Source organism: Rattus rattus, chromosome 4, assembly GCF_011064425.1.
Source record: "Rattus rattus isolate New Zealand chromosome 4, Rrattus_CSIRO_v1, whole genome shotgun sequence".
NCBI classification, from domain to species: domain Eukaryota; kingdom Metazoa; phylum Chordata; class Mammalia; order Rodentia; family Muridae; genus Rattus; species Rattus rattus.
Window position 1 is genome coordinate 4,547,786 of NC_046157.1, and position 15,419 is coordinate 4,563,204.

The 15,419-nt window shown below is 39.5% G+C and overlaps 1 protein-coding gene across 1 annotated transcript in view; it reads right to left on the reverse strand.

Annotated features, from left to right (window-relative positions):
- Window positions 1-5,666: 5,666 nt before the first annotated feature.
- Lamp3 (lysosomal associated membrane protein 3) overlaps window positions 5,667-15,419 on the reverse strand; it is a 32,343-nt gene continuing 22,590 nt past the window's right edge. Inside the window, exons 4-6 of the mRNA XM_032899217.1 lie at window positions 14,225-14,282; window positions 9,429-9,596; window positions 5,667-6,372 (exon numbers count right to left, since the gene is read on the reverse strand). Coding sequence (XP_032755108.1) covers window positions 6,239-6,372; window positions 9,429-9,596; window positions 14,225-14,282 — 360 coding nt within the window. The 3' untranslated portion in view covers window positions 5,667-6,238. The remainder of the gene's footprint in view (window positions 6,373-9,428; window positions 9,597-14,224; window positions 14,283-15,419) is intronic.

Sequence of the window (15,419 nt, forward strand, 5' to 3'; positions counted from 1 at the left end):
ATCAAAACAATCATCCACCATGATCAAGTAGGCTTCATTCCAGGTATGCAGGATGGTTTAATATACGGAAAACCATCAACATAATCCAACAAACTGAAAGATAAAAACCACATGATCATTTCTTTAGATGCTGAGAAAGCATTTGACAAATTCAACACCCCTTCATGATAAAAGTCCTGGAAATAACATGAATTCAAGGCCCATAACTAAACATAGCAAAAGCCACATACAGCAAACCAGTAGCTAACATTAAACTAAATGGAGAGAAACTTGAAGCAATCCCACTAAAACCAGGGACTAAACAAGGCTGCCCACTCTCTCCCTACTTATTCAATATAGTTCTCAAAGTCCTAGCCAGAGCAATCAGATAACAAAAGGAGATCAAAGGGATACAGATTGGAAAGGAAGAAGTCAAAATATCACTATATGCAGACAATATGATTGTATACTTAAGTAATCCCAAAAGTTCCACCAGAGAACAACTAAACCTGAAAAACACCTTCAAGCAAATTGGCTGTGTATAAAATTAACTCAAATAAATCAGTAGCCTTCCTCTACACAAAAGAGAAACAAGCCAAGAAAGAAATTAGGGAAACGACACCCTTCATAATAGACCCAAATAATATAAAGTACCTCGGTGTGACTTTAACCAAGCAAGTGTACAATAAGAACTTCAAGCCTCTGAAGAAAGAAATCGAAGATCTCAGAAGATGGAAAGATCTCCCATGCTCATAGATTGGCAGGAACAATATAGTAAAAATGGCCACTTTACCAAAAGCGATCTACAGATTCAATGCAAACCCCATCAAAATTCCAACCCAATTCTTCATAGAGTTAGACAGAACAATTTGCAAATTCATCTGGAATAACAAAAAAACCCAGGATAGCTACAATTCTCCTCAACAATAAAAGGGCTTCCAGGGGAATCACTATCCCTGAACTCAAGCAGTATTACAGAGCAATGGTGATAAAAACTGCATGGTATTGGTACAGAGACAGACAGATAGACCAGTGGAATAGAATTGAATACCCAGAAATGAACCCACGCACTGGAGGTCAGCATGTAGAAGAATGCAGATCGATCCATTTTTATCACCCTGTACAAAGCTTAAGTCCAAGTGGATCAAGGACCTCCACATCAAACCAGATACACTCAAACTAATAGAAGAAAAAGTGGGGAAGAATCTCAAACACATGGGCACTGGAGAAAATTTCCTGAACAAAACACCAATAGCTTATGCTCTAAGATCAAGAATCAACAAATGGGATCTCATAAAACTGCAAAGCTTCTGTAAGGCAAAGGACACTGCTGTTAGGACAAAACAGCAACCAACAGATTGGTAAAAGATCTTTACCAATCCTACAACTGATAGAGGGCTTATATCCAAAATATACAAAGAACTCACGAAGTTAGACTGCAGGGAGACAAATAACCCTATTAAAAATGGGGTTCAGAGCTAAACAAAGAATTCACAGCTGAGGAATGCCAAATGGCTGAGAAACACTTAAAGAAATGTTCAACATCTTTAGTCATAAGGGAAATGCAAGTCAAAACAACCTTGAGATTCCACCAGTGATGAGATCAAAACCTCTGGTGACAGCAGATGCTGGCGAGGGTGTGGAGAAAGAGGAACACTCCTCCATTGTTGGTGGGATTGCAGACTGGTACATCCATTCTGGAAATCAGTCTGGAGGTTCCTCAGAAAATTGGACATTGCACTACCTGAGGACCCAGCTATACCTCTCTTGGGCACATACCTAAAAGATGCCCCAACATATAACAAAGACACATACTCCACTATGTTCATAGCAGCCTTATTTATAGTAGCCAGAAGCTGGAAAGAACCCAGGTGCTCTTCAACAGAGGAATAGATACAGAAAATGTGGTACATCTACACAATGGAATACTTCTCAGCTATCAAAAGCAATGACTTTATGAAATTCATAGGCAAATGGTTGGAACTGGAGAATATCATACTGAGTGAGGTAGCCCAATCACAGAAAAACACATATGGTATGCACTCACTGATATGTGGATATTAGCCCAAATGCTCAAATTACCCTAGATGCACAGAACACATGAAACTCAAAAAGTATGACCAAAATGTGAATGCTTCACTCCTTCTTTAAAAGGGGAACAAGAATACCCTTGGCAGGGCATAGGGTATTCTTTAGAATAAACCTGAAGGAACACCCATTCAGACCCTGCCCACGTGTGCCCCATACATATACAACCACCAAACTAGTTAAGACGGATGAAGCAAAGAAGTGCAGGCTGACAGGAACTGGATGTAGACCTCTCCTGAAAGACACAGCCAGAATACAGCAAATACATGGGCGAATGTCAGCAGCAAACCACAGAACTGAGAATGGGACCCCCATTGAAGGAATCAGAGAAAGGACTGAAAGAGCTTCCAGGGCTTGAGACCCCATATGAACAACAATGACAACCAACCAGAGCTTCCAGGTACTAAGCCACTACCTAAAGACTATACATGGACTGACCCTGGGCTCCAACTGCATAGGTAGCAATGAATAGCCTAGTAAGAGCACCAGTGGAAGGGGAAGCCCTTGGTCCTGCTAAGACTGAACCCCCAGTGAACGTGATTGTTGGGGGGAGGGTGGTAATGGAGGGAGGATGGGGAGGGGAACACCCATAGAGAATGGGAGTAGGAGGGGTTAGGGGGATATTGGCCTGGAAACCAGGAAAGGGAATAACAATTGAAATGTAAATAAAAATACCCAAATTAATAAATATGGAGGAAAAATACATAAATAAATAAATAAATAAATAAATAAATAAATAAATAAATAAATAAATAAATAAATAACAAACAATGGACTCTGGGGCGGATATGGGGAAAAAACAAATACTTATTTATTGTTAGTGGGAGTGAAAGCTAGTGCAGCCACTATGGAAATCAGTGTGGAGGTTTCCAAATAGATTTACCATGTGTTCCAACTTTACCATTCCTGGGAATATCCCCAGTGGACTCTGTATCTTACTAGAAGGACACCTGCTCACTTATGTTCATTGCTGCTCTATCTATGATAACAAGGATATAGAAACAGCCTACATGTCTATCACCTGAAGAATCGATATATTAATACAATACATTTATGCAATGAATATATTCAACTATTAAGAAAAATTATGAAAGACACAGGTAAATAGATTGAGCTAGAAATAATCATCTGAGTGATGTAACCCAGGTCCAGAAAGATAAATGCCATATGCTTTTGCTCATCTATTCATGCTAGTTTTGAAGTTTCAGATATGTGTGTTGCATTTGGAATACATTTAGAGGTCAGGAAATCTCTAAGAAGTTATGAAGAAAACGAGATAGAACACAGTACTTTGGGTTTAAGGGGAAAAACAGAACAAGAATGGTTAAATGAAGGTGCAGAGGGGAAGGATAGGATAACAAGAGAAGTGTGAGAAGAGACAATGATTCTAAATTCTTTCCAAAAAAAAAACAAGTCATATGGAACAGGCAGGCAGAAGACGCCCAGGCTAGCCTACTGCATGGCCTGTCTGAAGCAGGAGCCATTACAATGTGCAAACGCGGGGTAGAGAGATGGGAAAGAAAGAGAAACCGAATGGTTTGAGCATTGTGAAGAGAGGAGGAACTGGAGATAAAAGAGTGGAGAGTAATATTCTGATATGAGTAGCCTGCACTGTCACCTAGGGCCATGGGTGAAGTCCCCACCCAGGCCGCCGGTGAGGGTAGTGAAGCAGCAAATGTCTGTGCCATTGTCCGTGGCTTTTATTCCACCAAAGGCATGTAGACATACCTGGTCTGGGCTGCCACCTGGGAACATGAATATGTCAAAGGGATGTGCAGAGCCAGCCCCACCCTTCAATGGCTACAGCACTCAGGAGAGCTGGCCTTGTAGAGCAGTATAGGAGAGTCCAACATGTAGATGTGATACAGTAGAGCTGGTGGACTGACCAACTCAGCCACTACCCAGATCCAGGGCTTTAAGTTGTCCCACCCCAACATCTACCTCAACAATAAACTACCAGAGCACATGGAAAGGGGCTAGTCCTGCAGATCCAAAACTGCAGGATCTCTATGACACAGGGCATCAAGAGGATATCTGAGAGGAGTCCCAGTGAGGAGATAGTATTGTTGATGGTGCAAAAGCCAGAGGCCTTGTCCCAGACCAACAAGTCATTACAATGAACATTTATGAGTAATGATATATGGACAAGAACACATAGTGTGGAACACTGTGACACACTATAGCTCCCATGACAAGATGGAGGGTTTTTCTTAAATCTATTTTATTTTATTTGGGGCAAGGGGTGTGTAAGGCTAAAGGGTAGATTGAAGGAACAGGAAGACAGATGGCTCAATGATCGCTATTAAAGAGAGAGTGGTAAGAGACACAGGCAGTACAATATTATAACGAAACTGGGCTTATATGAGGTCCTTGTTTCTATCCTATTGATCAATGTGCCTATTTTATTGGTAAAATCATATCTTTTTTTCACTAAATCTGTAATATACGAAGTGGTAAGAGCAGCATAAAAACATTTGAAGAGTTTTGTTGTTGCTCTTCCCCTTGTGCCAGGCCTTGGGGATGAAGATGCTGCTGCTCTTACTGGATGAATTACATGTGCTTGATTTCACCGAACCTTAAAATACCACGGGCCAAGTGGCAGCACTCATTTGCCAAAGGCAAGGTGAGTATAGTTATTACAGTGGCCAGTTCAGGCAAATTCATGTCTATGACGGCACAACTCATAATAGACAGCACACTGAAAATAGTCTTTATAACGACCCAACATGAACGTACGATACTGGCTATTCAGTCATAGCGTTTCCAGGAATGAAAGAGATAAGAAGTCTACTAAGCTTTTATGATCTTTCAGAAAACTCTGACTAAAACAATGTGGTAAAAAAAATAATACTTTAACAAGCATATTTCTCTGGGCAGTAGTGGCATACACCTTTAATCCCAGCACGTGGGAGGTAGTGGCAGGCAAATATCCATGAGTTTGAGGCTACCCTGGACTACATAGTGAGTTCCAGGTTGGCCAGGGCTACACAGAGAAACCCTGTCTTGAAAAACAAATACAAACAAGCAAAAAATGTGTGTTTCTTTCTCTCATCTTTACAGCTACAGGTAAGCACATTCATACAAGTGAGAAACTAACTCATGTCTTATAGGGACCCACAGCCTTGTAGAGAGACAGAGGTTTCCCAAAGGCAGACTGTTTCTTTATCTGCAGCCTTCTTTTATCCACTAATGATTATTTTACATAGATCCATTCTCCTGTAGAAATGAAGCCAACATGGATGCAAAGCTTTTAGGCAGAACTTGTGCCCTTGTTCTTGTTGGTAACCAGATATACAGAAAAGATCACAGCACACCTACATGAGTTCCAGTTCTGGTTTTACTCTCTGTTGAATTGATAATGGCGAGAAAGAGAGAGAGAGAGAGAGAGAGAGAGAGAGAGAGAGAGAGAGAGAGAGAAACAGAATGAGAGGGAAAATAGAATTTAGTGTAGGTGATGAATAGATTTTATTTTCTTAACAAAGAGTCATCTGTAAATAATGAAGATTAAAGAAAATCAAAATAAATTTCTCAGGCTAACATGCATAGCATATAAATAAGGGCCATGATTACATGATTTTTGATGATGTTTTATTATTTAGTTTTGTTGTCTGTAGGAAGCGATTTCTTGGTCTTTATTAGTTCTGAAATGAGTCATGAATAAAAAATATCTTATTTTCATGTAAAGTCTAAACAATGTGAGTTAGGTTATTTTGATAATTAGAAATATTTAAATAGGTGAGTACCATGTCAAACATTCATACCTCAATAAGCACAAATGGTAAGAAAATCCAGCAAAGTATTCTTAAAATAAAAATGTTGACATTAAAATAAATTTCTCTAGGCAAACAAAGGTAGGACTAATTAAAATCCATTATTTTGTTTATAATTTGTAAATATCTACCACTTTGAACATTATATTAATTCTGTGTATCTCAAATATTCATTTGAGTAGTTAAATTTTTCCAACAAAAGCTAGAAAATACTGCTCAGTATCTTCCTTAGTCTTTCATGAAATGAGCAAAAATATTCAGAACCGATATGCTGCTTCAATTTAAATCACTAATCACTCATTGGTTTTGGAAAAAGGTAGTGAGGAAGAGATTCCTCCAACGTTCTGGAAATGATGAAATTCTTTTTAAACGCCATTATTGCCATTTCCTTTGGTTTCAAATTAGATTCTCTGGTATGCAGATGACTGACGCCTTTGGCGGATTTTGTAGATGCCCAGACCCACAACACAGAGGACGACCACGATGATCCCAACCACAGGAAGCACAACTGTGTAGTCTAACAAACACTCGTCCACTACAAGAGAAAACAAATACAATACAGCAAGTAAGTATGTGTGATGACAGACCAGAAAATAGACCAGAGTCAAAAGGACATGAGCTTTGGGGTCAAACATATCTGCTCTTGACTTTTACTTTGTTGATTAATTGATTGATTGATTGATTGATTGTACTGCTGGGCATCTGGCCAAGACTTTATGCCTATTAGACAAGCACTCTACTACTGAGCTATATCCACAGCACTAGTTATATAACTTTGGGAAGATTATTTTACCTTTGAAATTCTCTCATTCATAAAATAAACATATAGTACATATAATTCTTAAGTAATTACATAAATATCTGCTACTTGTCTACCCATTAATACCAAATCATTGTTATCTGCATTTCTGAAATAGATAAAAGAGATTTCTAAGAGTGCTGCCTGAGAAGTGGGATATTCCTATGTTAAAAAAAAAAAATTTAGGGGTTGGGGATTTAGCTCAGTGGTTAGAGCGCTTGCCTAGGAAGCGCAAGGCCCTGGGTTCGGTCCCCAGCTCCGAAAAAAAGAACCAAAAAAAAAAAAATTTAATCACTAGATGTCCCCAAACATTCTTAGACCATTGCATTTACATTATAAAGTATCATAAAGATATGAATCTTTTATTGTATAACTCTTAACGGATATTTAAGAATATCTATCATTATCAGGGCTTACATGTGAGATTTTGTAAACTTGATACAATTGTGTGTCTTTTTTTTTAATCAGACTTTCTTTTTGTGTTGAATATTTTCTTTATTTACATTTCAAGTGGTATCCCATTTCCCCTCTGAAATCCCCTATCCCATCTCCCCTCTCTGTGCTTCTATTCACCCACCCACACACTCCCTACTACCTCTCCACCCTGACATTCCCCTACACTGGGGCATTGAGCCTTCACAGGACCAAGGACCTCTCTTCCCATTGATGCCAGACAAGGCCATCCTCTGCTACATATGCAGCTGGAGCCATGAGACACTCCATGTGTACTCTTTGATTGGTAGTTTAATCTCTGGGAGCTCTGGGGCAGGGGGGTCTGGTTGCTTGATATTGTTGTTCTTCCCATGGGGTTGCAAACCCCTTCAGCTACTTCAGTCCATTCTCTAACTCCTCCATTGGGGGGCCCTATTCTCAGTTCAATGGTTGGCTGTGAGCATCCACCTCTATATTTATCAGGCTCTGGCAGAGCCTCTCAGGAGACAATTATATCAGGCTTCTGTCAGCCTGCACTTCTTGGCATCAGCAATATTGTCTGGGTTTTGTAACTGTATGTGGGATGAATCCCCGGGTGGGGCCGTCTCTGGATGACCTTTCCCTCATTCTCTGCTCCACACTTTGTCTCTGTATTTCCTCCTGTGAATATTTTTGTTTCCCCTTCCTAAAAAGGGCTGAAGCATCCACACTTTGGTCTTCTTTCTTCCTGAGCTTCATGTGGTCTGTAAATTGTATCTTGGGTATTCTGAGCTTCGGGGCTATCTACTTATCAGTGAGTGCATACCATGTGAGGGTTACCTCACTCAGGATGATATCTCCTAATTCCATCCATTTGCCTAAGAATTTCATGAAGTCATTGTTGGTTTTTTTCTTTTCTTTTTTTTTTTGGGGGGGGGGAGCTGGGGACGGAACCCAGGGCCTTGCTCTTGCTAGGCAAGCACTCTACCACTGAGCTAAATCCCCAACCCTGAAGTCATTGTTTTTAATAGCTGAGTTACCATTCCATTGTGTAAAATGTACCATATGTACTGTATCCATTCCTCTGTTGAGGAATATCTGGGTTCTTTCTTCTGGCTATTATAAATAAGGCTGCTATGAATATAGTGGAGCATGTGTCCTTGTTATATGTTGGAGAATCTTTTGGGTATATGCCTAGGAGAGGAATAGCTGGGTCCTCAGGTAATACTATGCCCATTTTTCTGAGAAACCACCAGACTGATTTCCACACTGGTTATACCACTTTGATATTTGGGGTTTTGTTTGTTTTTCCTTTACCTTACAGGCCTTTTCTATATATATTATATCTCACATGGGCTCATATATTTTAATGCTTACACATCAGGGAGTGGCAATATTTGAGAAGGATTAAAAGGATGAGGAGGTATGGCCTTGTTGTAGTACACGTGGTTTTGTTTTAGGAAGTATGTCACTAGGGGAAGGCTTTGGGTTTCAAAAGTCTGTGCTAGACCAGGTTCTCTCTCTTTTCTCTCTGATATCAATGAGTCTGGATGTAAAGCTCTCAGCGCTAGAGCCACTACTCCCTATGTGCCACATGTTCCTCACTACAGTGATAATAAAAAAACCCTCTGAAACTGTCGAATGCCCCTTTTCTGAGTTGCTATGGTTTTGGTGTTTCTTCATAGAAAAAGGACAGTGACTAAGACAAGGGCTTTTCTAAAAGTGACCTACCTAGCCCTGGCCTTCATCCAAGGGATAGTTTCTACCTTGGGAAGTTCCAGATGAGCTTTGTGTTGTGGTTCAGAGGCAAAGAAAGTCAGGTGTATATAAACTAAACTGGCTGGGAGAAAATGCCCAATGATGCCTTATATTCGAGAAAAGTGACTCTGACAGAACTTAACTTCGGTCTTGAATGTGGACAAAGCACATCTTGCTTTTCCATCTCTAAAAATGGAAAGACTCTGTTACAAAATGTTTTTTAAATCTCTTACTGAAGATGTTTAAAATGTACCCTGAACATGCTAGAATTGTTTTAGCATTTAGGAGAGGTGTCAACAATGTTTCCTCTCTTTTTTTGGTATGTGTGTATGTGAGTGTGCATGTGTACATGTGCGGGTGCGTGTGTGCGTGTGTATGTGCGTGTGTGTGTGTGTGTGTGTGTGTGTGTGTGTGTTTAAATGAGTGAGTAGACACAGATGTAATTATACATAGGCTTTTCACATGTAAGTATAGGGTGAGTATAACCCTTAAAGCTCCGCAGAGTTATACTATTATAGTTAAACCATGTGCTCTAGCCCCTTGACAGGTTCAGAATAAAGACACCTTGTAACTGACCCCTAGGTTTTTGAAGGCCGCTTGTGACTTGAGGACACTTAACTTACCAATTCCAAAGGAGTCTCCTTCAAAATCAAAGGCCTGAAGATGGATATTCATTGTTTCCATTTGAAGCTGAGCTGATAGCTGGATGCTCTGCTCACTTACACACTTGAAGGAATGCCCAACTACTGTCTCAAACATCATCATAGCACTCTTTCCTTGGTAGGTCTTCTCTGAAGACAAAGTAAAATGTGATGTGTGAGAATCTTGACAATATCAGTTGAATTCCAGGTGCCACTACCCTGCTCATGTATAGCCAATTGCCTTCCTTCAGATGGGGTAACCTTGGAGTCCTGCTGTCTTATATTCATGAAAAAATACTCTGTGCACAGACTGTTTTTGTGGCTCTATTAGAAATATATGTGAGATATTCCACATAGATTCCCATGTGATAACAGTGAACTAGTTTTGTTTCACAGGATTGGAGATAGAATTGTCAATTCTGGGAGTTATAAAGAGTTTCCTAAAGATATTAGAAAGAGGTGAGATTGTTCTGACACTTAGAGTGCATGATAATGAATGAGAACAAAGATAGAAAAGTCCATAAATAATGCATCTGCGTGCCCTAATACTGGGTTGGTAGAGAAGGAGGAAGAACTCATCAGGAAGGAGGTTGTATCCATTCTTGGAAATGTATTCCATCCCTTCTGTTTGCTGTCCAGAAAAGGTGTCTACTCATTATGTCAGGTATACATTTTTCAAAACAGTGATCGTTAAGGCAGATGAGGTTAAATATATGACAAACTTCATTTACTCTAACTCGACCCTCACCGAACACTCTTCTAATAATACTTTGGCTTCATAAATGACCCAAAAAAATCTAATGAGTGAGAAGGCCAAAGTGTCCTGTCCCATTTTCAGTTACAGTAGGGAAGAGTCTTATGAAAATTAAAAAGTTGACCTGAGATGATAAACTAAATTGTCTATTTATACTACTGTGTCGTGTGATATATATCTGTAGTTTTATTTATCTATTATCTCCCTACCCACATTCCATTGGTCTACCCACATATATATTGCTACCATCCCCACTAACAGTAAGTCTGATATCAGTATTGTAATGATAATGAATTACTGTTACTAATGCTAGCACCAGTACCACAACGACATGAAAACCACCATCACTGTGTCTACTATTCTTCCTGTTAGTACCACTGAGCCCTTAATCATATGAACCTAGACCTGGTTTCCCTATTAGCCTCTAATTTAATCTCTGATATTCCTTTCCCAGCTTTCTTTAGAGTTGACTACCCTACACCCAGCCAAAATTTTCTGTCCCTTGAGATAATATTAAAAAATTTCTATTAGCACAAAATTCTTATTTTCTAGTATATATGAAGCAAGTGTAAGTTAACATATGAAAATTAGTTTTTAGTTATTTTCTTTTATTTATATTTAATGACCATCACTAACAAAATCCTCTTGAATAATATCAGTAAAATATAGCATACACACACACACACACACACACACACACACACGTACACACGTATATATATATAATTAAATATATAATTGGTTGTTTTACATTTCAAATGCTATCCCCTTTCCTGGGGTTTCCCCTCCACAAATCCCCTCTTCCATCCCCCTCCCCCTACTTCTATGAGGGAGCTCTCCTACCCACCAACCCACTCCCATCTCACCACCTTAGCATTTCCCTATGCGGGGGCATTGGTGATATAGCACACATTTTTTTTTTTTTGGTAAGATATATACAATTTATTCTTTTTTTTAACTTTTTTTTTTATTATTATTATTAACTTGAGTATTTCTTATATACATTTGAGTGTTATTCCCTTTCCCGGTTTCGGCAAACATCCCCTCCCCCCCTCCCCTTCCTTATGGGTGTTCCCCTCCCAACCCTCCCCCATTGCTGCCCTCTCCCCAACAGTCTAGTTCACTAGGGGTTCAGTCTTAGCAGGACCCAGGGCTTCCCCCCTTCCACTGGTGCTCTTACTAGGATATTCATTGCAACCCTCACGAGGTCAGAGTCCAGGGTCAGTCCATGTATAGTCTTTGGGTAGTGGCTTAGTCCCTGGAAGCTCGGTTTGGTTGGCATTGCTGTACATATGGGGTCTTGAGCTCCTTCAAGCTCTTCCAGTTCTTTCTCTGGTTCCTTCAACAGGGGTCCTGTTCTCAGTTCAGTGGTTTCCTGCTGGCATACGCCTCTGTATTTGCTGTATTCTGGCTGTGTCTCTCAGGAGCGATCTGCATTCACATTTTGATCATCCGTCTTGAGTTTCATTTGTTCTAGGCATCTAGGGTAATTCAAGCATTTGGGCTAATAGCCACTTATCAATGAGTACATACCATGTATGTCTTTCTGTGATTGGGTTAGCTCACTCAGGATGATAGTTTCCAGTTCCAACCATTTGCCTACGAATTTCACAAAGTCATTGTTTTTGATGGCTGAGTAATATTCCATTGTGTAGATGTACCACATTTTCTGTATCCATTCCTCTGTTGAAGGGCATCTGGGTTCTTTCCAGCTTCTGGCTATTATGAATAAGGCTGCGATGAACATAGTGGAGCACGTGTCTTTTTATATGTTGGGGCATCTTTTGGGTATATGCCCAAGAGAGGTATAGCTGGATCCTCAGGCAGTTCAATGTCCAATTTTCTGAGGAACCTCCAGACTGATTTCAGAATGGTTGTAGCAGTCTGCAACCCCACCAACAATGGAGGAGTGTTCCCTTTCTCCACATCCTCGCCAGCATTTGCTGTCACCTGAGTTTTGATCTTAGCCATTCTCACTGGTGTGAGGTGAAATCTCAGGTTGTTTTGATTTGCATTTCCTTATGACTAACGATGTTGAACATTTCTTTAGGTGTTTCTCAGCCATTCGGCATTCCTCAGCTGTGAATTCTCTGTTTAGCTCTGAACCCCATTTTTTTAATAGGGTTATTTGTCTCCCCTGCTGTCTAACTTCTTCAGTTCTTTGTATATTTTGGATATAAGCCCTCTATCTGTTGTAGGATTGGTAAAGATCTTTTCCCAATCTGTTGGTTGCTGTTTTGTCCTAACCACAGTGTCCTTTGCCTTACAGAAGCTTTGCAGTTTTATGAGATCCCATTTGTCGATTCTTGATCTTAGAGCATAAGCCATGGGTGTTTTGTTCAGGAAATTTTTTCCAGTGCCCATGATAGCACACATTTTAAACAGACTTTGTCCCCACAGCTGTATTTTGTAGCAAATTATCATTACTGGGAGATCATTAATAAATAATGTTTAAACCAATTAAATAATAAAACAGAGCATTACAAAGGTAGTAACTGACATAGTGCATGAGCTCAATACAAATGTGATATCTAAATCTAGATTTTCTAGGGTAATATCTGAGGGCTTCCATGAGCTCATTAGATTTTGTTGGGAACATTATCTTTCTAAACATGAACATTAATAATTTTTTAAATGTCTTTCTATAGGTACCCTTCCACAAGATAAACAAAGTGAATGCTCATAAATGTAAATCTAATAATGGTAATCCACTTAACCCAAATCTTCCCATGGTATACTTACACGCTTTAGAATAAAATCTCAGTTCTTTAGCTGACCTGCCCATAGGTTTTAAATGCTCTAGAAGGGTCATCACTGGGACCACATCGACTGTATGTTCACTTTCTAGGGCACTAGAAACAGCACTAATGTTCCCTGGCTGCTATGGTAGCTTAAATGAGAATGTCCCTCATAGACTCTGACATTTTAATACTGGTCTTCAGATGGTGACACTGCTCGGGGATTTACATCAGTCTGGTCAGGTTTTAAAGCTTCATGCCCTTCCCAATTCTCCCTCTGTCTCTCTCTGTCTCTGTCTCTGTTTCTGTCTCTGCCTCTCTCTCTCTCTCTCTCTCTCTCTGTCTGTCTCTCTCTCTCTCTCTGTCTCTCTGTCTCTGTCTCTGTCTCTGTCTCTCTCTCTCTCTCTCTCTCTCTCCTCCCTCTCTCTCTCTCCCTCCCTCTTTCCCTCCCTCCCTCTGCCTCAGCTTACAGATCAAGATGTAACTCCTCTGTTTCCTGTCCCATGCCCCAGTCACTATGCCTTCCTGCAGCCACATTTCTCTGCCATGATGCTGATGAACTCTTATGCCTTTGGAACCATAAACCAAATATGCCCTTCCTTCTATAAGTTACCTTAGCCATAAAGCTTTACTGCACCAATATAAAAGTAGTAAATACATCTACTTTAACAACCTCACTCATTAAAACCCATGCATCTTTTATTACTGGCATCTGGGAAAGTTGCCTCAAATCAGATGTCCCTAAATAGAGATTCTGTGCTCAACCATTTGCAAAATGGTCTTTCTCCTCTGGAGACTTCCCAGAGAACACACTAAATAGCTCTCCATTCTTTGACATTCTGATTTGTGCTTACTTGTAGAACTGATTATCACTTAAGAATATACTTTAATGTGGCTGTATATGGTGCCCTTTCCTTCAGGAATGAATGCAAGCCCTACTATACAGAATCTTACCAGCTTGGATAATTATAGCTAACACACACAGAGCTTGGTACCTAGCTATGTCACAATTGTGTAGAATAATATACAATTAAGAGTATTGAATAAGTTTTACTCCAATAACGAATCAGTGAAAAAGAAACTGAACTTATAATTTGATATTGTTAACATAATCTAGACCATCAGCATCCATGATCAGATAAACTGAAGTACACACAGGTTTTGAATTTCCCCCAAAGTTTTAGTTCCATGTTGTTTTTTAAAAAAAAAACAGCATAAAAAGGTATCAGAGTCAATGATAATAAGCTAACTAGGCAACAGTGATAGAGAGCTGTTCTCTTACTAACCTGTATTTGAGATGGTCAAATAAGCTCCAACTTCACTAACATAATATAAGTTTTCTTCCTGTAAAACAGCAATGTGTTAACTTTTGTGTAATCTCAAGGTTTATGCTTATACATCTTGGTTTATGGCACTAAATACTTGATATGAGGGCTAGGATATGTTTGTGCTACTCATAATTATACTTGAAAAATTCAATAAAAGTAAATATATGACACAATAAATAAAAATAAGTAACAAATGACTCCTAGACCCAGATTTCTCTAGTTCTTACTTGTTGCTAGAGTCTGAAACTAAAATTCCCCCAGGAGAATTTCAGTTCTACCAAGTTTCCGAAAATGCAATTACATCTAGAAGATGGGGCGGTATGATAAGTAAGAGTGAATGGTATTAACTTAAAGTACCCATTCTCGTGAATGTTTTGGGTGGAGAATGAGGGTTCATTTACCCTCAGATAAAAATAACATTGCAAAATCGTATGTGCCCTTTTCTGTGTAGAAGGTCAATTGGTAGAGAGATGAATACATCTGTGTTTTCAGATTGGTTATGTGGGTCACGTGGAGGGATTCTAGGAATTCAACATTCTTCCTAGAGTCCACATTTTTTTTTCTTTTTTTCGGAGCTGGGGACCGAACCCAGGGCCTTGTGCTTGCTAGGCAAGCACTCTACCGCTGAGCTAAATCCCTAACCCTAGAGTCCACATTTTATCCCCACTTTTTACCTATGAGTTTTCATTTAGAAATCAAAAGAATCTACACAATAGCACCTAAGGGAATTTAAGTTGTGTGGGAAGGAGTCGATTTAAAAGGACATTTATGTATTTTCTTGGTGATAAAAGTTGGATCCAGGGTCTCATGTGTAAAAAGCATATACTCCACCACTGAGCTACATCTTTGGCTCTATTCTATTTTTCAGTTAGTGGTTACATTATTATCATCATGATAATTATTCCCTGGCTTACCCTTAAGAACTTCACAGTAAGACTCTCCCTATTTCCGAAGATACCACACACTTAACTCATAGAACATGGAAAAATCAAGCTGATACTCACCTGTAAGTTTCATCCCTGTTAACTATCTTTCACAGTACTGGAAGTTTTGTACATGCAACCGAAGGAGAAAATTAATCATCAACCTCACACAACTTTGAACCCAGGGAGCTAAAATTGCAGCCAGCCTGGCAAGATAAACCACTGATGTA